This window comes from Podarcis filfolensis (genome assembly GCF_964270895.1).
Source record: "Podarcis filfolensis genome assembly, chromosome: 13".
In the NCBI taxonomy this organism is placed as follows: domain Eukaryota; kingdom Metazoa; phylum Chordata; class Lepidosauria; order Squamata; family Lacertidae; genus Podarcis; species Podarcis filfolensis.
In genome coordinates, this window is record NC_139615.1 from 37,746,630 (window position 1) to 37,768,926 (window position 22,297).

The 22,297-nt window shown below is 42.8% G+C and overlaps 1 protein-coding gene across 1 annotated transcript in view; it reads right to left on the reverse strand.

Annotated features, from left to right (window-relative positions):
- Window positions 1-18,625, reverse strand: part of LOC310747656 (uncharacterized protein) — a 144,359-nt gene extending 125,734 nt beyond the window's left edge. Inside the window, exons 1-5 of the mRNA XM_083582309.1 lie at window positions 17,762-18,625; window positions 16,001-16,283; window positions 14,889-15,103; window positions 13,516-13,743; window positions 11,064-11,190 (exon numbers count right to left, since the gene is read on the reverse strand). Of these exons, the coding sequence (XP_083438435.1) occupies window positions 11,064-11,095 (32 nt within the window). The 5' untranslated portion in view covers window positions 11,096-11,190; window positions 13,516-13,743; window positions 14,889-15,103; window positions 16,001-16,283; window positions 17,762-18,625. The remainder of the gene's footprint in view (window positions 1-11,063; window positions 11,191-13,515; window positions 13,744-14,888; window positions 15,104-16,000; window positions 16,284-17,761) is intronic.
- Between the last annotated feature and the right edge of the window lie 3,672 nt (window positions 18,626-22,297).

Genomic DNA, 22,297 nt, shown 5'->3' on the forward strand with positions numbered 1-22,297 from the left:
AATGTATTCCCAAAAAAGAGGAAATGAGGGGGGAAATCCATGCATTTTAGGTCCCACTGCTTGTATACAGTCATACTTTGTTTTGCGACCGGGATCCAATCCGGAGCCCCAGCCGCTAGCCAAAAAGTACGCAGGACAAAGTGCTGTGTCTGTGCACACGCACAGAGTGGTTTGTGCTTCTGCACATGCACAAAGCTCGATTTAGCGCTTCTGCACATGTGCGAGCGGCAAACCCAGAAGTAACCTGTTACGATACTTCCGGGTTTGCTGTGGACGTTCACCGGAACGGACGCTAGACGAGGTGGACATTAGCAGAGGTATTACTGTATCCCCTCCCAAAGGAATTGTACGGTAACCAGCCTCATGTAACCAGCATGCTTGAGTCTGATTAATGCGCAAAGTGGTTAATGCCATAGAGTAAGCTGTCCTACCAAACTTAGCCTAAGTCACTATCCTTCACCTTGGGAGGAAATGGGTAACAAAGCCTTTTGTTCTACTCAGTCTCCATGTGAATTCTGTGTGTGAACTACTCCCTCTAGCCACATATTTTAACCAACCTCCTTTGTTCCTAACAAGAATGGAGTCTGAATCTAGTGTTTCTTGCCATGTTAAATCTCTGCTGGCGTTCTCTCACCAAAGAGTACTTGCCAAAAAACTGGGTCTTGGCTTCTCAGGATTTCTAAAAAAGATGACTTCAATTAACAATTTCAGTAAGTAAGTAAATAAGTAAGTACGTACGTATGTAAGTAAGTAATTTTTTAAAACCCTCCCCACTTTTTTTGCTGCTCATGGACAGCCATTTTAGGGGCTGTGCCCAGTCTTTCCCACCTCCTTTCCTCAGCCACAGCTACATTTTTTTCAGCTTTGTCTGCCACTCTCAGCCAGCTGTCACCTGTCCTCTCAGTGTGGGATCAGATCTGCCTCTTAACTTGTGTGCAGAGAAGTTGCGCGGGAAGGAGCGGCACAGTGCAGGATTATATCCTCCTGCTTCCCTGCACACAAGTTACAGAGGGGATATGATCCTGCACTGAGTGCTCGAAAATGTTCAGGGTACTGTGCTACATATCACTGCCCAGGTCTAATAAATTGTACCAAGGGATAGGTGTTACCTGCCAAGGCTTTAGCTTCTGAAACTCTTGCATCCCTCCTTTCACCACTGCCTTGAATTTGGTCCTAGGCAAGAACATGGCATGTAGAGCATGTGCTACGGCATAGACAGCATTATAGACACTATAGCTGTGGCTTGTTATGCTCATCTCAAAGCCAGATGAAGGGAGATCTTCCAGCTTCTCCTCTCCAGTACAGGTTCCATTGGCCTGCTCCTCTTTATTGGAGTTTGGAAATAAACAGAGAAATACCTGTGCCCAGAACTGCTTGAGAAAACCATTTCCATTTGCTTCAAATGGATTTTGGACCTGAAGAAAGGCTTTGAATCCTTGTACAAAATTTGATTGAACTCCAAATGAGAGGGAACCCTGGAAGACTTGCATATCCCAGTTCATTTGAAAGGTTAATGCTGTGAAGTCCAGTTGTGCTGTCAGAATCCATACCTTGCCCTCAGATGTCTTGGTTCCATTGTCCACTGCACCAAGTGCTACCATTATTCGCAAGCTAAGCATGGACTCTGTTTCTCCATAGACAACAACAACCTTGGCTTTATTTTCCATAACAGCTTGATAAATTTGGATCCATTGGGAATACATGTCATAATACTCAGCCAAGTATGCCGTTTTCACGGTTCTCTCTGAGAAGGCCAAGCAAATGCCTTTCTGGGAAAGCAGAGTTTTCAGGGTGTGAATAAATCTCTCTCCACTGACATTACCTGCAGCAAGCAACCCAACCCAGGTCCAACCAAAATGCAGAAGTAACTCAACAATCCCACTGTATTGATGGACTTCATTGGGTGCCATCCTATAGAAGGAAGTAGATTGGCTATGACCAGCATCCTCTGGAGCAAAGGAGCCATAAGTGAGCTAAAAGGAAATAAAGGCGCAAAATCCATAAATGTAGAAGGACTGGGTATGTGCTTACAGGCCAGCCTGCCCAGACGTGAGATGAGGTGGTAGCCTCAGGGAGGGGGGCTCCAAAAAGCTGGGGGCAGTCACAGATCTAGCCTCCAAAGAGTGCACCCTGTGCTTGTAGGCTGTGCCCCTCCTTCTCTGCTACCATTGCATGCCAGTTTTCCTGCAATCCTGCAGTGCAGCTTCCCTTCCCTTTCCCCTCATCTTCCTTCCCCATTTCATCCCCCTTGCTTTACAGAGCAATTGGTTATAGATATAGGTACTTGGTTTCAAATAATCACCTTGACGTGTGCTATCTGAGAAATGAAGGGGTTCCTATTTTACCTGAACAGTGGACAACATTTTAGCTTCTGTAACAAATGTGTCTCTAGATTATAAACTATTTCTTATACACCAAAAGATAAAATTTAGAATATACTGGACATTGGTACAGAAGGGAATTCCATATCTACAATGCCATCGTGCTGGAGAATAAATAAGGATAGTGCTTCTTTGAAACACATGTTTATGCGATGTCCAACACTTCTGATTTTTGGAGGAAAGTATTAGGATGAATACTAATACTTGAGGGGAAATAAAATCGTCAGATGATCATGGAGAATGAGTGTGAAGTCCCCAAGGCAGCATCTTACCTGAGGAATCTTGTAGATGCCCAAGACACTTGCCATTTGGAGAGAGGAATCAAAGTCCAGTCCCCCAATAACTGCCACCAGGTGTTTCTGAATGTTGCACTTGTAGTTGGGCACAAGTGTGGAGGGAAGATTCAGAGCAGCCCGGTAGGTCATCCTTTCATTGAAGTAACTGTCATAGATGTGGAATCCTAAGGTGATATTACGTAAGATCTTGGGGTTCTCATTGACCTCCTTGACAGCAAATACCAAGGCCAGGATATGCTGGTAGTTCTTTGGCAAAATACTGCAATGAGAATTTTATGCTGTATACTTGGGATATATGCTATGCAATTTTCTTTTATAGAAATTAGGACCTCATGACAATTCTTCAACATTTTCATGCAAATTGTGCTCTGACACGCACATATCTGTAAAGCAATTTCCCCTTAAAGAATTCATTGCATTCCACTTGTATATTTGTATACCACTTCCATTAATATATGCATATATATATATTTTTACCCCAGTATATGCATTTTGTATACATTGCTTGACTGGAACACTGCACTGCAACATTTGGTGAAATGTGAAAGCGCAAAACATACACATACATTCATCTACAGGTACTGATCAAATGAGCTGCATCAAAATGCAGAGAAGTAGATAGCCTAGCTTAATGCAGTAGTTCTCATCACTTTCAGAGCTGTGAGACATTTATAACTAGGAGCATCATAAAAGTCTAGCCTGATTGGGATGAGAACACCTGGGACTCTTAGAACTCTACTCAGAGGAGAAGTGACCTTTAAGACCCCTCACAGCAGGCTTTCTGAGGTGAAGTTCAGTATTCAAAACAGAGAAGGACTTTCTATCTCAAACTACCGTATTTTTCACTCTATAAGACGCACCAGACCATAAGACGCACCTAGTTTTTGGAGGAGGAAAACAAGAAAAAAAATATTCTGAATCCCAGAAACCAGAACAGCGAGAGGGATCACTGCGCAGTGAAAGCAGCGATCCCTCTCACTGTTCTGGCTTCTGGGATAGTTGCACAGCCTGCATTCACTCCATAAGACGCACACACATTTCCCCTTACTTTTTAGGAGGGAAAAAGTGAGTCTTATAGAGCAAAAAATACGGTAAGCAAGTTTAAGCTGTGGGTCTGATTGTTAAACTCTTCTTGGAAGAAATTTGGTGGGATATGGGGAGCAGAGGGCACACCAAGAGGCAGCCTCTTCTCAGTGACATGTTCAGATCTCCATTTCCCTCTTTCCAAGCCAACACCTCAGCTATGCAAAAGCCCCCCCCCCCCCCCACCATTTATGCCTAGAAGGAAATCCCGCTGAAATCAGTGGAACTTGCTTTTGAGTAAGCCCGGTTAGAGCTGGGGAATGTTTTTGTATCATCTGATTACTTAACACATGAAGTATTTACAAGATATCAAGAAGTTGATGGATAGGTAGCCTTTCTGTGAAGTCTTCTTCGCCAAAAGAAGTAAAGAGGTGAGAAGCAAGTCCGCCAATAATAAGATGACCAGGTTGGTAGTATTCATGTGGAATTCTGGACAGATCTTGGATGGTGCAACGAGTGGTATGTTTGCACACCATATGTGGCAGATGAAAGAGAAGAGGCACAATAAACAACAGCATACTGAGGCAAATACTATTTCTTATCAGAAACACTCATTTCCATCTAGAACATATTTTCAATATTCTGCCTTCTCACAAACAGAACTTCTCTAACAATTCACAGATTAAAATCCTATTTTGCAACTCGACAAATAGAAAAGCAGAAATCCTTCCTCTGCCTCTAACCTCCCCCTTGCTTAGAATATCAGGAAGGGGTTTTTATACCCTTGTTTAGACTTTGGCTGGTATTCTCTGGAAATCCATTGAGACATTATCCAAGGGAGATTTATTTATGACAAGACTGGTAATTACCGATGAGGTAATAACTAGGTCTCGTTACATCAGGAAAATTGAACAACTGGCAAAAAACATGTTGTTATAGACCTGAACAGAATAAAAACAAAATCGGTACAAGTAAAATATTATAATATACACATTAAGGTGGGTTGTAATAAAGAAAGGATATAAAATATCAGGAATATTTAAAATATTTTTAGCTAAGATATACAACGTGATATGTTGAAATGCAGAAGTTATGAATGAGTTGGTGGGCTGGGGAATAACACAACAAGAATAAAAATTACCAGCCAAATTCTCTGCTTAGATCTGATTCTAACACTAAGTTAGACGTGGTAATGATAATTGAATTCAATATCCCACAAAAAAGGGATGGTACAATTTTGGTGGGACACTGGATTATCTGAACATTTGACCCAATATAGGTGAGTCATTGAGGGTATGGAGAAATGGAATAATGTTGATGTTACATGGTGTCTATTCATTAGTTGTATTTGTAAATAATTTTTTATTGGATTTTTTTCACAATTAATTTCCACAACTAACTACCAAAAAACCCCCACAAATTCCTCCCCTTGTCCCCATTCACAAAAACATTTCAAAACCTTATCTTTGAGGTTCTTTGGATCTCATGACTTCCATTACCTCTTCTGGTTCCTTATATTAACAAAATTCTTCTGCATTTCCTCACACATACTTCATCAACTCTTCTTCTTCTAATATTATCTAATTTTTGCTGACTGCTACTGTGTAGTCTGAGCCTGCCAATGTATCAATTTATTTACATTATTTTGCACATATACAACAAGTGTTTCCCATTCTTTTTCCTAACTTTGGCATATTTAAATTTCACAGGAAGGTGACTATCAGTTAAGTCAGATTTAAAATCCTGAACACCTTCCTCACAGTCTCCTCATATACTCAGAGGCTGTAATTTTTGCCTTATTTCAGCCACCAAAGCATTCCCAAATATTTCCTGCCTATCCCCCCATGCCATCCATATCTGCCATCCATCTGTATTTCTTCATATCAATCACAGTTTCCATTTTTCTAAAAAGTTCCTCCAGCCCTTGCATCAAGACCTCCACTGCTTCTGTTTTCTTTGTCACTGGTTCTCTCTTAATAATCAGTTCTGTCACCATTTCAGTATTTTTGTCCATTTGGACTACAAGTTTATCTGCTGTCTTATCCAAATTTCCCTTTATCTCCTTCATCAACTCATTTCTCAATTCATAAAAGAATTCCACCCATTCACCATAAGGCTTATTCCCTGTGTCCTTCTGTCCGAACTTGGGGTTGGTTGCTTTTTAATTGATATGTTCAATAAGTTACTATCAAAACAATCAAAAAAGGTCCAAACAGAGTTAAAATATCCAATACTCCTTCTACTCGATTCACTCTGCCCTTGCCAAGATTCTCTATCCCTTGTTCTCAAAACAACCAATTTTCCAGCCGTACCCTATCAGTTTTGTCAAGCCCACCAAATAACACTTTCCCAAGGAACACGGTCTTTTGTACTTTTCCATTCCCTGCAGCTCAATTGCCCGTTACACAATTTGAAATAAAATCCAGATTTCAGATTAACATTCAAATCAAATAGATATCTACTTTAAAAAGAAAACAAAAGCAGTTTGTCCACACAACATCACAACGTAATAATCCAGAGGAGAGTAAAAGACTCACTGATCCAGTTCTCTAAAAATGTCTTGAAGTAAGATAAAGAGTTACAGACAGTTGAAGATCATTATAATTCCTCTTTTCTGGCAGAGTCCAAACGCCCTTTACCAGGCTTCCAGCTCTTGAAAGGCAGAGTAGTGGCTCTCAGGTGTTGTCCAATTCCTGGCACTGCCTTCCCTGTCGATATTCAGCCTCTATGGCCAGTTTCAAGCTTTAAAGATCCAATTTATCTTTTAACAAAACAAAAAACTTTAGAAGCAAGCTCAGTCTTCTTTAAATCACTCCAACCAAAATGTGCCTTGCAAAGCCCATAGATGCTTCCATACACTCACCCCACAGAGTACTTCAATAGTCTTGTTTCAAGTGTTCTCTGCTGGGCTCAAATTCACCTACGGCTTTACTGCAAGATCCTCTCCACAATTCTCCATTATAAATCCAAGAAAAGGTAGTGAAGAATGGGCTTCAGTTGCTTTTAATCCATCTTTCCCATTGGCAGATATATATCTAATAGAGTCACGTAAAATTGATACCATTCTCACTTGAAAGTTGTTTCCATGCAGTGATAATTACCCAGAAGACGGGGATGGACTTCCTTTTTAGTCCTCCGTCTAGCACCGAATTCAGCCGAATTAGATCCAATAATTAATCTTCTTTACGTTTCCATCGGCTTAAATGTAGTTTTTGGAAGATCTCTGCTGCAGGTAGGAGTTTGAGGCTTCACTCCCACGGAGTTGCGATACTGCCATGTTCTCAGGCTCAATCTTCGGTTCCCACCCCCAACTCCTAGTTCCTCTCAGAACAGGGGTTTGAGGGTCGCAGGAGAACCCCTTTGCAGACTGCTGGACCTCTTGACACCTTGAGAACCCTCTCAAAGCTTTTTTGGGGGGTGTCTCGCCATGGCACTTCCCCCTGTATCTCCACTGGCTCGAGTCCGTCAGACGATCAGACTAGCACTCCTTTTCACCATTCACAGAAACCGGGAGTCAAAATTCATTAGTTATAGTAATTAATATTGTTGTTGTCTTTGTCTTTGTCCATGAGTTTTATTGGCAGGGATACTGGAGTGGCTTGCCGGTTCCTCCTCCAGGTGGATCACATTTGGTCAAAACTCTCCACTATGACCTGTCCATCTTGGATGCCCTGCTCGACATAGTTCATAGCTTCTCTGAGTTATTCAAGCCCCTTCACCACAGCAAGGCAGTGATCCAGGAAGGGGGTCACAAAGTGGGAGGCAGTGGAAGACAGAAGTGCCTGGTGTGCTCTGGTCCATGGGGTCACAAAGAGTCGGACACGACTAAACAAGTAAACAACAACAACAATATTGTTGTCCTGCTAGGAAACCTGCATCCCATACAGCAATCTGGCCGGGCTACCTCTAATAATGGGAATCACTACAGAAGAACTTTTCTATGTTCATGGATAATTTATTTTATTCAGCAGACGTGCATGATACCAGCAGCTGGTTAGGTTTTATGTAGATTTGTTCTGTCTTGTTCACTGAAATCATCTAATGTACTTCTACAAAAATTCAATAAACTTTTCTCCAAACAAATAATGTAAAGTATGAGACCAGCAGCCAGACAGGATAGGTTTAATTGGAGGAAATTTCATAGGCTTGAAAATAGGAATAGAGCACTCACAGCAACAGAACACTGACTCCAGAATGTGTGTTTATATTGTCATGGAATTGGGGGGGGGGGACCGCTTGCCAAACTGTAGAAATTAATAAATGGTATGATTTTGATTATTTTGAATGTGAAGGGAGAAAATACAAGCCGCAAAGGAATTCCTGGACTAGCCTATGCAAAACTCCCAGGCCAAACTAGGGCCATTAAGAAACAATGCAAGGTCACTGAGGACCATTGGCAATGCAAAATAACTGTCCTTCCCCCTTGCCCCAAGGTGTGAACAGAGAAAATGTTTTGAAAGGTTGCCAGGGTAACTGGATGTGAGGTGATAGGAAGTCACAAGCAAGGGTTGCTGGGAAGGATGTTGTGCTTACACACACACACACACACACGGTGAGACAAGGCTGTGTGAGGCCTGCGGGTTCCATGTCGAAGTACTCCTGCAGCCAACTTGGTATAAAAAGTTGGACCACCCTGGGCTAAACAAAAATCTACCTTCTTGCATCCAGGCCTTTCTGTCTTGACAATGGTCTTTGATCTAGGTCTAATGGTCCCCATTCAGAACAACCAGGTATGCTTGGATAAAGCTTGCTGGTGGAGCCTGTGCCTTTAATTGTTGGGATTAGGATGAGACAAACTAGCTCTTGTTATTTTCGGTCTGTACTCAGGTACCAAAGGTGTCTCTGTATCTTTTTTTAACTGTAATTTTAAGGTAATTTTTTTCTGTTTTGTACTGTAATCTCCTAATAAAGTACTTGCTTCTATTTGCTTTTGTGGCTTCTTATTGTAAGCTTTTGCTCTGAATCTGGTGCCTGGCAGTTTGCTTATGACTACTGAGTAACTTGTCGGCTTGTGGCTGAGACGACAAAGAGTGGACCTTTGCTTTTCATCTTGGGGAAAGTCATTGGATATCCAGGAAAAAACTTGAGTACCCTGACTCAGAATTTTGGGTGACTTCGCAGGGTTCCTGGCAAGGTTGGTTTTCCCTGGGTATCGTTTGGTTTGAGGACATTGTCAGAAATGAATGTCTAAGTCAGTTAAAGACCCACTTGGCTACAATACCACCTCCTGCTGCTTTTACCAGGTAGTGAGGATAAAGGAACAACATGCTAACTCCCAGGGAAGTTCAGACATTCACATGTGCCTAAGCACGGGTCTCTATACCTACGGCTTCCTTAGTGAAAAGAAAACAGAACAAATGTCTCTTCTAGCTTGCTCCATGACCAGCAATGGAATTGGACTTCCTTCCTAAGACCTACACCAATGATTTAAAGCAAAAAAGATCCTAAGACCCAGTAGTCATATAAGTTGACAAATGAAATCAATCAACATTTTAAAAGCATTTAGAATACAGAACATAGCACACACACAAATAAAAAGGACTCTTAGTTAGCCTTACCAAATACCTCCTCCCCTGTCCCCATCTCCAAGGCAAAAGGGTGTTCACACACCTTCACTGTAAAAGCAGGCCAAAGGAAAACAGGAGGGATAGCAGAAAGACAGGGGTGAGGGGAAGCATCAGACACACTACCCCCCAAACAGGATCCAGGGGAGGACAACAGCACTCTTATAAGTTGATGATCCTATGAAACAGGCCTCAATATTTTGTGGTATCCATTACAGCTTCTTTGTTATCCAAATGCACCATGAAGTCCAAAAAGATTAGGGAAAACTGTCTCACAGTGACCACAGAGAATTCTCAAATAAATTGCACATAGCAATTGCAACTAAACAAAAAAAATATAATCATACAATAAGGATAATGAGAGATTATATTGCCCACATTCTACTAAAACAAAAAACAAAGATGATAGGATAATTTATTATTTCCTCTTTATTAACTGATCCTTGCTGTTCAGATCAGGTCTCAACACAATGATGTAGCACTTTGGGAAAAAGATGGAGCCCAGTAAGCCAGCACTAGAGACCAAGATGGAGAAGATCTCCACAGCCACCATGTATTTCCCCTTGGTGCTCAGGTACACTGGAACAAAGGAGATCCAAACACTACAAAACAAGAACATGCTGAAGGTGATGAATTTGGCCTCATTGAAGCTCTCAGGCAATTTCCTGGCAAAAAAGGCCACTACAAAGCTGACAATGGCCAAAAAGCCCATGTAGCCCAGGACACAGTAAAACAGGGCAACTGACCCTTCGTTGCAGCCTAGAATGATTTCCCTCATCGCAGAGTGCATGTCAGAATCAGGGAATGGGGGAGAGGTTCCTAACCACACAGTGCAAATGTCAGCTTGAATAAGAGAACAAGAAAACACAATGATGCTTGCCAGTCTTTTCCCCACCCACTTCCTCATTCGGGATCCTGGTTTGGTGGCCACAAAGGCCAGAACCACCGTGATAGTCTTGGCCAGAACACAAGAAACTGTCACTGTGAAAACAAGGCCAAAAGCCATTTGTCTGAGCAGGCAGCTCACTCTTTCTGGAGGGCTGAGGAAGATCAATGGGCAGAGGAAGCAGAGCAGGAGGAAACTGAGGAGAGTGTAGGTGAGGTCCCGATTGTTTGCTCTGACAATGGGTGTGTCCTGATGTTTAATGAAGATGGCTTGGACCACCACTGTGAGGAGAGAGAGAGAAAGAGAAAAAAGTGCTAAGCTTATCCCCAGTGGCTCTTTAAAAGACAGGAAGCTGATTGTCTTTGGAATGCATTGTGAGTGGTCCCTGTTTGGATAATGATCTTCAGGGCATGCAACACATTCATCCATGTCTGGAGAGAGAGAAAATACACTCAGATTTCAGATATGTTGCCAATATGGAACCACATTCTGCAATTTAGTTGGACAATGGTGGTAACTATAAATTGAAATCATCCTTGTATCAATTGTTCAGAACAAGAACTAAGGAATGTATCTTATACCAAGTCAGATCACTGGTCCATTTAGCTCAGTATTGCCTGATGTATTTTAACCTGACAAAGATGAGATCATGGGTTATAAACCTTTTCTTGCGAGGAAAGGTCCATATTCCTTTATGTCTGCCAATAGGAATGGAGGAGAACTTTGGTTTTGTTGCCCTTTGAACGGAAAGATTACCCAAATTGCACTTCTTTCACCAATACATGAACCAAAATACATTTGCCCTGAAAAATGAGTACTTCTCTAAAAATTTGTGATGAATTATTTGCTTGATCTTTTCAACAACTTCTAACACGACATACGGTTTGAAAAACATATCTCTTGTGTCTCTTACCCTTCTGGGATGAAATCTTGCCTTGAGGACATGGAGCACAATCATAGCAGCAGAATGGCTCCCCCTCCTTCTTTTTCTTGCTGGAACCAGGAGGACAACTTGGGTTGCACACAGAAAGGGGTGGAACCTACCCATTTAAATAAATACATAAAATTGTAGCACAGAGAAATTAATACCAGTTTGGCCTTCTGTTTTCCAACCCACAGCTAGAAGTAAGAAGACACTAAACTAGTTATTCCAAAGGCAGGACCAAACTGACCATCTTTGAGCCCCCTTCAGGCATTCAAAAAGTAGCCCTGCCCATTTTGTCTCCATACATCAAGAGAATACCTCTTCCACCAACAATTTTACCATACTGAATGGGAAGGTCTGAAACACTGAACATGCTTAGAAGTCTCCTTGTGATTTGTAACTTTGTGTTATTATCATGTTTCCCAAATATGAGGAGGCGTCTAAAAGAGTTCAGCCGAATGCAGTTAGAAGTCCCCTTCACACTTGCTGCCATGCACAGGAAGGCATTGTGGGTGGAGTTTATGCACAGCCTTTTTTAGTTTGAAGCCTCACAAGTTCTTTTGGGAATACTTGAGAAGGGCTTTTATTTTTAAGATAAAGCATGCTCCTGATCTGTCCTGGGGGCCCAGGCTGGGTTGCTGCTTAAAGATGGCTGCTATTTGTCTCTAAAGATGCTGTTTTCTATAAACAAAACCTTAAAGGGCAAATAGTAGATGGGGTAGAGGACTGGCAGCAAATCGTGGTACTTCTTTTATTTAGAGGTGCAGGGTGCGGCATTTTGGAAAGGACAAATCAGTATATTTCCTGTCTATATAAATTTCATATGTTTAATCAGTCCTTATTTCTGGGGGGGATGCAGGAGTACACATACCTCTAAACATTTTGTGAATCTTTGTACCTTTGTCCATTTACTGTATTTATTTTTCCCGATTTGAACTATAAAATGGTGGTTTTGAGTCAAAATGAGAGTACCCCTAAATATTTTTTTGGAAAAAAGCACTGTGTTTAATCATAAATTCACTACATCCCATTTCCACATTAATCCACATTTAAATTCGCATTTAAATGTCTATCTTATCCTAATATTTGAATTTCTAAGTTTCTTTTATCTTACAATATGTATTTTTCAAAACATGTTGGTCCTTTCTTGAGCTGAGAAATGTATCACAAAATTCAGAGAAATGTGAAACTTAAAGGATAATTAATGGTGTTCTGATCTGAGTACTAATATGAGAGGTATGAATTCTGTCAGTTTCCATAAAACTGTAAACCATATGAAATTATCCTCCATCCCTAGCCCACAGTTTCTTTTTCCTTAGGATACAGGTGGGTAGTGACTTTGGTGTCTCAGTTAAATTCTAAGGATTCTGAAGCCAAAACTATGGTAACTTAGGTGTGATTCCCCCCACCCCAAGTAGAAGAACTGAAATTGAACATCAGAGAACAATTTTTTTTGAAATACACTTGAAAAATTGGGGGCGGGATTTTTTTGGGTGGGGGAAGTATTGCCTGCAAGATTTGAAAGGGTATTAAACTGCTAAAAGCTCTGTTGTAATTTGCGGCAAAGTGTCTAGTCCTTTTACAGCTCTTCATGCAGTATAATTAAACTATGGAACTCATTCCCACAGGAGACCGTGATAGCCACCAACTGGGATGGTTTTAAAAGAGGATTTGAAAAATTCATGGAGGATAGGTCTATTAGTGGCTATTAGCCATGAGGGAGGTTATGCTCTGTCTTCACAGTCAGAGACACTATTAGGATATTGATGTTCTGTTCCACCTTAACAGATGTGTGGAGTTGTTGTATGTCACATGTCTGTTTACATTCCAGCACAGCTTGCTAGGAACTTACGTTGTGTGTATAGCTTTTGCTTTATTGCTTCTAGCTCTTGGACATGAAGAAGAGCAGACATGTTTTCTTTGTCCTGTTCTATGCTGAATAAATTGCTTATAAATATGCTTTACATATGCCTTTGTCTGCCCTTCCATCGCGAAGAGTTTGTTATCTCTGTTGGCTTGAGTGCTCAACTTCTGAAAGGCTTCTGAAGCTCTGAGTCGCAGATTGATGCAAAACCAAGGACTGGAGTTCGGCCGGCAACTGGCCGGTGGGCTGGAGCCATCTGGGGGCCTGCCAATTGCCCCCGTTTCCTTGGTCGCATCACAATAGTTGAACACTATCTTATGGAAACCACAAGAGTAGAGAGCGCTCTTGGGCTCAGTTCCTGCTTGTGGATTTCCCACAAACATCTGGTTTGCCAATCTGAGGAAAAAATGGTGCAGAAGGTAGGCCATTGGCCTGATCCAGCAAGCACATCTAATGTAATGCAGAAGAAAATGTTTTGAATGAGGCTAGAAAACCAGGTATGTGCTGGGCTGATGATCGATAAGTGCGTAATATTTTGTTTTCCTATATCTCATGGGTGTTGGAATTATGCCCCACCTGGTGAAAACTTCTGTGCCACACCATTTGGTTGTCATCAATGGAGAATTTCTGACCTGGGGCAGCCTCCAAATCGATCCTTCCAACCTTGACTCTCATGAAGGAGTTATTTGGAAAAGTGACCATGTTAGTAATATCAAAGCCAGCTTCTACTTCCCTGTTCTCACCAAAAGATACCGTTTCTCCAGCAGAGTTGTTGAAGGAGACAGTCCTAAGGAAGGGATGGAGCTGCATTGAAAGAAAAGAGAAATGATGAAGTAATGCCTCCAAATGGTCAGTATTTTCTGGGGTGAAATTCTGCACATACTATGCACATGCCAGAATACAGTGGTACCTTGGGTTACATACGCTTCAGGTTACATACGCTTCAGGTTACAGACTCCGCTAACCCAGAAATAGTGCTTCAGGTTAAGAACTTTGCTTCAGGATGAGAACAGAAATTGTGCTCCGGCAGCGCGGCAGCAGCAGGGGGCCCCATTAGCTAAAGTGGTGCTTCAGGTTAAGAACAGTTTCAGGTTAAGTACGGACCTCCGGAACGAATTAAGTACTTAACCCAAGGTACCACTGTATTAGGTTTGCACAAATAAAGTGGGGTTAAAGCGCTCTGTCACACTATTGCAACAAATCCATTTTTCTCAATTCCTTCTCAAACTTTCCCTCCCTCAATCCATAATTTCTCATGCCCTCCCCTTTTTGGAGTGTCCATAGAATAAGAAAGTTCAGATTGAGGGAGAGAGAAGTATGGGAAGAGAGTGATTTGGAGGAGAACGTCATATGGGCAGCGTGGGTGAGTTCTGTGCTGTAGGGAGTGATTACTTTTGATTTGATTTAATATATGTATTCCAACTCCCAAAAAACAAGTGTTGAGCTCAAGGTAGCATAAAATAATGTTTTCCAATCCAATAATGTTTTCCGAGCCAGGGTGGTGTAGTGGTTAAGAGCGGTGGACTCGTAATCCGGTGAACCAGGTTCGCTTCCCCGCTCCTCCACATGCAGCTGCTGGGTGACCTTGGGCTGGTCACACTTCTCTGAAGTCTCTCAGCCCCACTCACCTCACAGAGTGTTTGTTGTGGGGGAGGAAGGGAAAGGAGAATGTTAGCCGCTTTGAGACTCCTTCGGGTAGCGATAAAGCGGGATATCAAATCCAAACTCTTCAATGTCCTTTTTACTGCCATGCAGCATGAATGGAGAAATTAAATGGCAATTCTGGGTTGTCTTTTGTTTTATGAATTTATTAAATTATAGCAATGAAGGAGTAAAGGCATGAGAAAGGAGTTCAGAAGACTACTAAGAGGACTGCTGGGAGACAATCTACACTAATTTCCAGGGCACAGCTCATGTTAAATAAATTGTATTTCATGAAAAGGCATTACCTGCCAAGACTGCAGCATTTGAAGATCCTGCATCCCTCCTTCCACCACTCTCCTATATTTTGTCCTGGGCAAGAGCATTCCATGTAGAGCATGTGCTATGGCATAGACGGCATTATAGACACTGTAGCTGTGACCAGACATGTTCATCTCAAAAGCAGATGAAATTAGTTCTTCCAGCTTCTCCTCTCCAGTGCAGGTTCCACTGTCCTGCTCCTCTGTATTGGAGTTTGGAAATAAACAGAGAAAGACTTCTGCCCAGAACTGCTTGACAAAGCCATTTCCATTTTCCTCAAAAGGATTTTGGACCCGAAGAAAGGCTTTGAATCCTTGTACCACATTGGAATGAACTGAAAAGGAGAGGGAACCCTGGAAGACTTGCATATCCATGCTCATTTGAAAGGCCAATGCTGTGAAATCCAGCTGTGCTGTCAGAATCCATACCTTGCCCACAGATGTCTTGGTCACATTTTCCAATTCGCCTAGTGCTACCATTGTTCGCAAGCCAAGCATGGACTTTGTTTCTCCATAGAAAACAACAACTTTGGCTTTACTTTCCATAACAACATGATAGATTTGGATCCATTGGGAATACATGGCATAATACTCAGTCAAATATGTGGTTTTCAGGGTTTTCTCTGAGAAGGCCAAGCAAATACCTTTCTGGGACAGCAGAGGTTTCAGGGTCTGAACAAATCTCTCTCCACTGTGATTATCTCCACTGAGGAACCCAACCCACGTCCAACCAAAGTGCAAAAGTAGCTCAACAATCCCAGTGTACTGATGGGCTTCGTTTGGCACCATCCGGTAAAAGGGAATGGACTGGCTTTCATCGGTATACTCTAGAGCAAAGGAACCATAAGTGAGCTAGAAGGAAATAAAGGGACATCAATAGAGTAGAAGGAATTGGTATGTGCATCTCTAGCAGCTGTTGTGGCAAGACAGTTGTAATGACAGTAGGCAGTTCTCTTTACCTCACTCTCTCATGGACAAGGGAGTCAAACAAAAGCATCTTCCCTAGACTCTGGCCCATGAGGCAGTGACATAGCTGCATGCCAGGGAGGGGAAAGGATTCATTCATGGTGAATGAATGTGAAATCTCCAAGGCATCTTACCTGAGGAATCTTGTAGACGCCCACTATGTCTGCCATTTGAAGGGAGGAATCCATGTCAAGTCCCCCAATAACTGCCATCAGATGTTTCTGAGTGTCACACTTGTAGTTGGGTATAAGTGTTGCTGGAAGGTTCAGAGCAGCCCGGTAGGTCATCCTTTGATTGAAGTAACTGTCATAGATATGGAATCCCATTGTGATATTAGGCAAGATCTTGGGGTTCTCATTGATCTCCTTGACAGCAAATACCAAGGCCGGAATATGCTGGTAGTTCTTTGGCACAACACTGCAATGAGAATTTTATGCTGATTTCTTGGGAGATATGCTATGCAATTATTATTATTTAAATGATATGCTGTGCAATTTTTCAAGCACCTCGTGATTGTTCTTCAGCGTTTTTGTGCACAGTGTGCCCTATTATACAGATATCTGGAAACCAATTTCTCCTAAAAGAATGCATTGTAGTCCACTTGTCGACTTCTATACCATATTCACTAATATATGCATTTTTTAATAAATACTTTACCCCAGTATATGATTTTTTTAATACATTGCTTGGCTGGAGAAGTGCACTGCAAAATTTGGAGAAGTATGAATTTCAAATAATGACTCCGTTTTGCTTTTCCTATTTCTTTTGAGCAAACCAATTTTGGGAGGTTCACGTTTAAATGTGAAGTGATTTCAATCCCGCCCCAATCCCTAATGAGGCAATACTTATATTTATTTTGGAGTCCTGCATGTACTTGACAACACTTAAAGATTTAAGAGATACTGATGCTGACACCAACCTCTACAAGGCTTTTACCCCAGACCAAATTCCCTAAACAGCCACCTGCCCAGTTCACTCACAAATTGATTCAACTGCTAGGTAACATCTGCTTTTGGCCTGCAAAGCTCCACAGACCCTATTTCTGGCTGATTGGACAGTTGAGCTCATTTAAGAAATCTGCTTTTATGGCATTTTTCTGCTAAGAACTGGGCAGCTTCTTAGCCTAAAATACACACCAGCTCACTTGTTCTAATCTTCGCCAAAAAATAGTGTTAACAAACTGGGTTTAGGGAGCTTAAGCCTTATTTGTCTGCTTTCACCTCAGCTTTCTCTTGTCTTTGCCTCACACCTGTCTCATTACTTCTCCCAACTGACGGTTAACTGCCGTTTCTTCACTGCTCAGAACCTTCAGCTAATCACTGTCTGTTGTTCCCAAAGCCAAACAAAATGAATGTACCTGAACCAGGCCCTGTCTATAAATATTAAACACAATTGAATCTTTTCCCCCTTCCTCTCTTCCTCTCACTAAGTAGCTGAACAGGTCTGCACCACATTAAGAGCACAAGGCATCAAACTTTGACACTCACACACTGACATCAACAGAGGCCATAAAACATTTTGAAAGCACAAAGTACAAACATATACAAAACATTTATCTGCAGGTATTGATTTGATCTAACAAAAAGTTGTGTCGAAATGCTGAGAAGCAGGTAGCCTAGCTTAACGGAGTAGTTCTCATCATTTTCTGACCTTTGACACATTTTTAACTAGGAGTATCCTATAAATCTTGTCTGAGTTTGATGAGAACATCTAGGGCTCTTTGATCTCCACCTCAAAGGAGAGGTGAGCTTTTAAGACCCCTCCCCCAAACTTTCTAAGGTAAAGTTCAATATTCAGAATAGAGAAGGGCTTTCCATCTTAAACTAGGTAAATTTAAGCATGTTCAGGTTTGGGGGATGTTTCTGTACCAGCTGATTCTTTTGACATGTCCTTACAAGGTATTAAGAAGCTGATGGGTAGTTAGCCTTTCTGTGAAGTCTTCTTTGTCAAAAGCAGTAAAGAGATGGGAAGCAACTCCACCAATCATAAGATCACCAGGTTGGTAGTATTCATGTGGAATTCTGGACAGATCATCAATGGTGCAACTCATGGTATGTTTGCACACCAAATGTGGCAGATGAAAGAGAACGGACACAATAAACAACAGCATACTGAGGCAAATATTCTTCGTCATCAGACACCCTTATTTCTGTCTAGAACATGAACCTTAGCTTCAGAACCACCCTCAGTAGAATAGTTTGCCTTGGCAGGAACAACACTTCCCTACCAATTTACAGATTAAGATCCTATCCTGTTGTTGTTGTTTAGTCATTTAGTCGTGTCCGACTCTTTGTGACCCCATGGACCAGAGCATGCCAGGCACTCCTGTCTTCCACTGTCTCCCGCAGCTTGGTCAGATTCGTTGGTAGCTTCGAGAACACTGTCCAACCATCTCGTCCTCTGTCGTCCCCTTCTCCTTGTGCCCTCAATCTTTCCCAACATCAGGGTCTTTTCCAGGGAGTCTTCTTTTCTGATGAGGTGGCCAAAGTATTGGAGCCTCAGCTTCAGGATCTGTCCTTCCAGTGAGCACTCAGGGCCGATTTCCATGGACAAACTCCATGGACAAAGACAACAAGATCCTATCCTACAACTTGACAAAAACAGCAGCAGAAATCCTTCCTCTTCCTCTGCCCTCTCCCTTGTTTAGAATCACAAGAAGGGTTTTTTTATATTCTCATGTTTAGACTTCGGCTGGTGTTCTGTGGAAATCTATTGAGACATTATCCAAGGGAGACTTAGTCATGACCAGAGTGATAATTACAGGTGAGGCAATAACTAGGTCTCTTTACATCAGGAGCATCAAACAAATGACGAAAGAAACATGTTTGTGATGTTTCATTCAAAGCGGTTTCTGTCCCTTTACAGGACAAAAAAGGTGCCCCTTCTTCTCTGGCATTGGGGGAGGCATTTTGTAGTTCACTTCGGGTGCCAAAATGTCTTGAGCCAGTCCATCTGAACATCTGGTTTTGTAGGGAGAAGGGGGAATTGCTTCGCTTATTCTCAACCAATGTATATTGAAACTGGGAGGATGAATTGCACACCTGGATGTATATTTTAAAGATTCCCATTAATATGCTTCCTTAAAGTATTATATAAAGAAGAGAAGTACAGTGGTGCCCCGCAAGACGAATGCCTCGCAAAACGAAAAACGCGCAAGACGAAAGGGTTTTTCGGTTTTTGCGTCGCTTCGTAAGACGATTTTCCCTATGGGCTTGCTTCGCAAGACGTTTCGTTTTTCTTAAAGCCGCTAATAGCCGCTAAGCCGCTAAGCCGCTAATACAGTACTGTACTGTACTACAGAAGTTCTCTCTCTGCCACCTCCCCTTCTGGCTTTCCTAAGAGTCAAAGGTTTCAAGCTACTTTGGGAAGAATCCTGCCTACTGCATTTGACATTTTGGAGGGAAGTGTGCCAGCCCATTTCAGACCAAGGAATTATTAACTTGCTTTTGCACCCATGAAGGCACCAAGTCATGATTTCCCCACTCGCATGCTAAGTAGAGCAAATATGTATAACTATAACTAAATACACTGTATAACTAAATATAACTCCTCCTTCCACGAACTATAAATAAACCGCTACATTGTGTATGATACAAGGAGGCAATTGCACAACCGGCTCCTTTCTGCCAGCGCCCCTCGCTCCCCCCTCCCATCTCTGCTCCTCGCATTTTTCAGTTTCTGTTTTACAGAAAGACTAGCTGTCACCCGATACAAGAAAGTCCCCCTCTCCATTTGCCTTTCCATAGCGCACCGCGAGTGCCGCATGCAGCACCTCCGCCTGCAGCCCTAAAGGACATCCGGAGACTTCCTTCCAACATGCAGAGGCAGTTAGGATCCGCACCGCGCACAAACCGCTTTCACCGCCAATCTATCTATGCGGCAGCGGGGAATCTAATAGTAATAGCAATCGATACATTATTAGCGTCCGGAAACACAGCCGGTGGTGATGCTGACCCGCGCCGCTTCGAAAAGTTCCTAGGCTTCAGCCTTAGAACTGGGAGGGGACCTGGCGGCGACACCCGGCTCGGGGTGGGATTTCCCCGTCTGCGCTCTTAGCGTGCGCGGCGACCGCTAGATCCCGAGGACGGCAGACTGGGCGGGGGGGGACATGAAAAGCTTTGCCTGCCCATCTCCGACGAAGCGGGGGGAGATGATCCCTGTCAAGGGAAGAAGGGGGCACCCATTTGCCAGCAGCCGGTGCCCCCGAACCGAGGCTGAGGGTGGCACCATCGCCTGTCAAAGTGACCGCAAAGGCGAGCTCCGGTCGCGCGGCCGAGGGAAGCCCCGCTGTGGGTCGTCCAAAGTCAGCCCAAGCACGCCACTCACCTAAAAGGCATGGAGAGACGGAGGGAGCGCGCGAGGATCCCGGTGCAGAGGAGGCTCCTGCAGCAAAATAAAGGCAGTCGGCAGCCGGAGGGCTCCAGGACCCGGAGCTGCGGCAGGGCTGTCAATGGCGTTGCCGGAGACTCCTCCCTCTGGGCCTCGCTCTCTCCGCCTTCGCCGCCGCTTGCCCTGCCTGTGATCAGCCGGGCTCATCGCTCTGCTCTGCAGAGCGCTGCGCAAAGGCGCGGCGGGACAGGTGTCCAGGGACGCTTTGGCTGAGCGCGCCCCGGGATCAGAGGTGCGGGGCGCTTGCTGCAGATCTTATCTTCCGGGGTCGCTGGGATGGCGGCGGTCGGGGCTTGTGTTATGTAAGCGCGTCAGGAGGGACTGCTTAAGAGGCCGGACGAGGCTTATGCAATGGCCAGATGCTCCCTAGGGGTCGAGGCTTGCAGTTGCGGGAACAAGTTTATACCTGTAGCCGCTAAGCCGCTAGGCCGCTAATAGCCGTGCTTCGCAAGATGAAAAAACCCGCAAGACGAAGAGACTCGCGGAACGGATTAATTTCGTCTTGCGAGGCACCACTGTAATAAATAAATAACCTGTTTGACTACTAGGAATTCAGGGCAGGGAGCATTCAACTCAGTTTGCATTTAAAACCCAAACGATCCGATTTGTACTTTCCGAAACAATATGAGAATTGAAACACAACCCTCGTTAGAAATCTGCACTTATCAAAAAATTATGATGTTGTTCTTCAACCAATGTTTACAAAAATGCATATTTTACGGGTAGATGCACTGACATCACATGTGTCGTGAGAAGGCCGCAAGGCCTGGGAAGGGGCCCTCTGCCCAGCGGGGCCTTTCCATAGCTGTCAACATTTCCCTTTTCTTGTGAGGAATCCTATTTGGAATATGGGAATTTCCCTTTAAAAAAGGGAAAAGTTGACAGCTATGCCTTTGACACAGCAGGGAAGCCTGGTGGGAACCTGCACCATGGTGGAGAGGCCTGCCAGGGAGGCCTGTCAGGGCTCAGCCCCTCAAGATTGGGGGGCTCAGCCCTGTCCCCACATACTGGGGGGGCTGAGCTGTCCTCAGCCCCATAGAGTTAGCCGGTATCGTGGGGGAAAGTGTCAAAAAATGCATAGTGTACACTTGCAAAAGTGTTGTGAGTTTATTGAAAAATGTGTTTACTAGGAGAAATTGACACTAAAACGCTTCAGAGTTTTCATAAGGATTTTTTAAATAAAAAGAATCATGGATTGCTGCAAAAACTGTGCAGAACTGAATTTAAGATGGAAAGAATGAGATACTGGTAAAGTCAAAATTGACAGCTTCTTCCAACCCTCTTTATTGCAAATGCAGACACTTTTTAATATACCACTTCAATCACACACACAAACGCACATAGAAGTGTGTGTATGCGTGCATGTCTGTGTGCATGCACACCACCAAAAAGTGTGATTTCCATGATTTTAGGCCTAGAGCCAGAGGGGAGGGACAAATGACACACTCTTTACAGGATTGAAAATACAGGTCCTGTACCCGAACAGAATAAAAACAAAAATGGTAAAATTAAAATATCATAATATACTGTAATATGAAGGTGGGCTGCATTCATAAATGATATAAAATATCAGGGAATAAATAAATAAATAAATAAATAATATTTTTATTAATTTTCAAAATTATTACAAATGGAACCAAATTATTTAAATTTAATACAATTTCTTAAAATCAGGTTTCCTGCTCCTGTTGCAATCATATTCCCCTTTAGCTGCTTTCTTTCTTATTTAATCTCCAGTTGACATCCTTCACTTGCCATTAAGCTGTTCTTCCAGCTGTCTAATTTTCACCTTACAAACAGCAACCTCGGTTACATCTTATATATTTATAATCGATTTCACATGTGTACTCTTTCATCTTCATTTTTGTTCCAGACCTGCTGTGTTGAAAGAGTTCTGTTGTTTCTCTTGTTGTTCCTTTTTTGCAGTATTTGTCTGAGTGGTACAAGGTCACATTCCATTCCATTCCATTCCGCTGTTATCAAACTAACATGTGAACCGCAGCCATAAATAACTGGCAGAGTGAACTTTCCAGACTTCCATC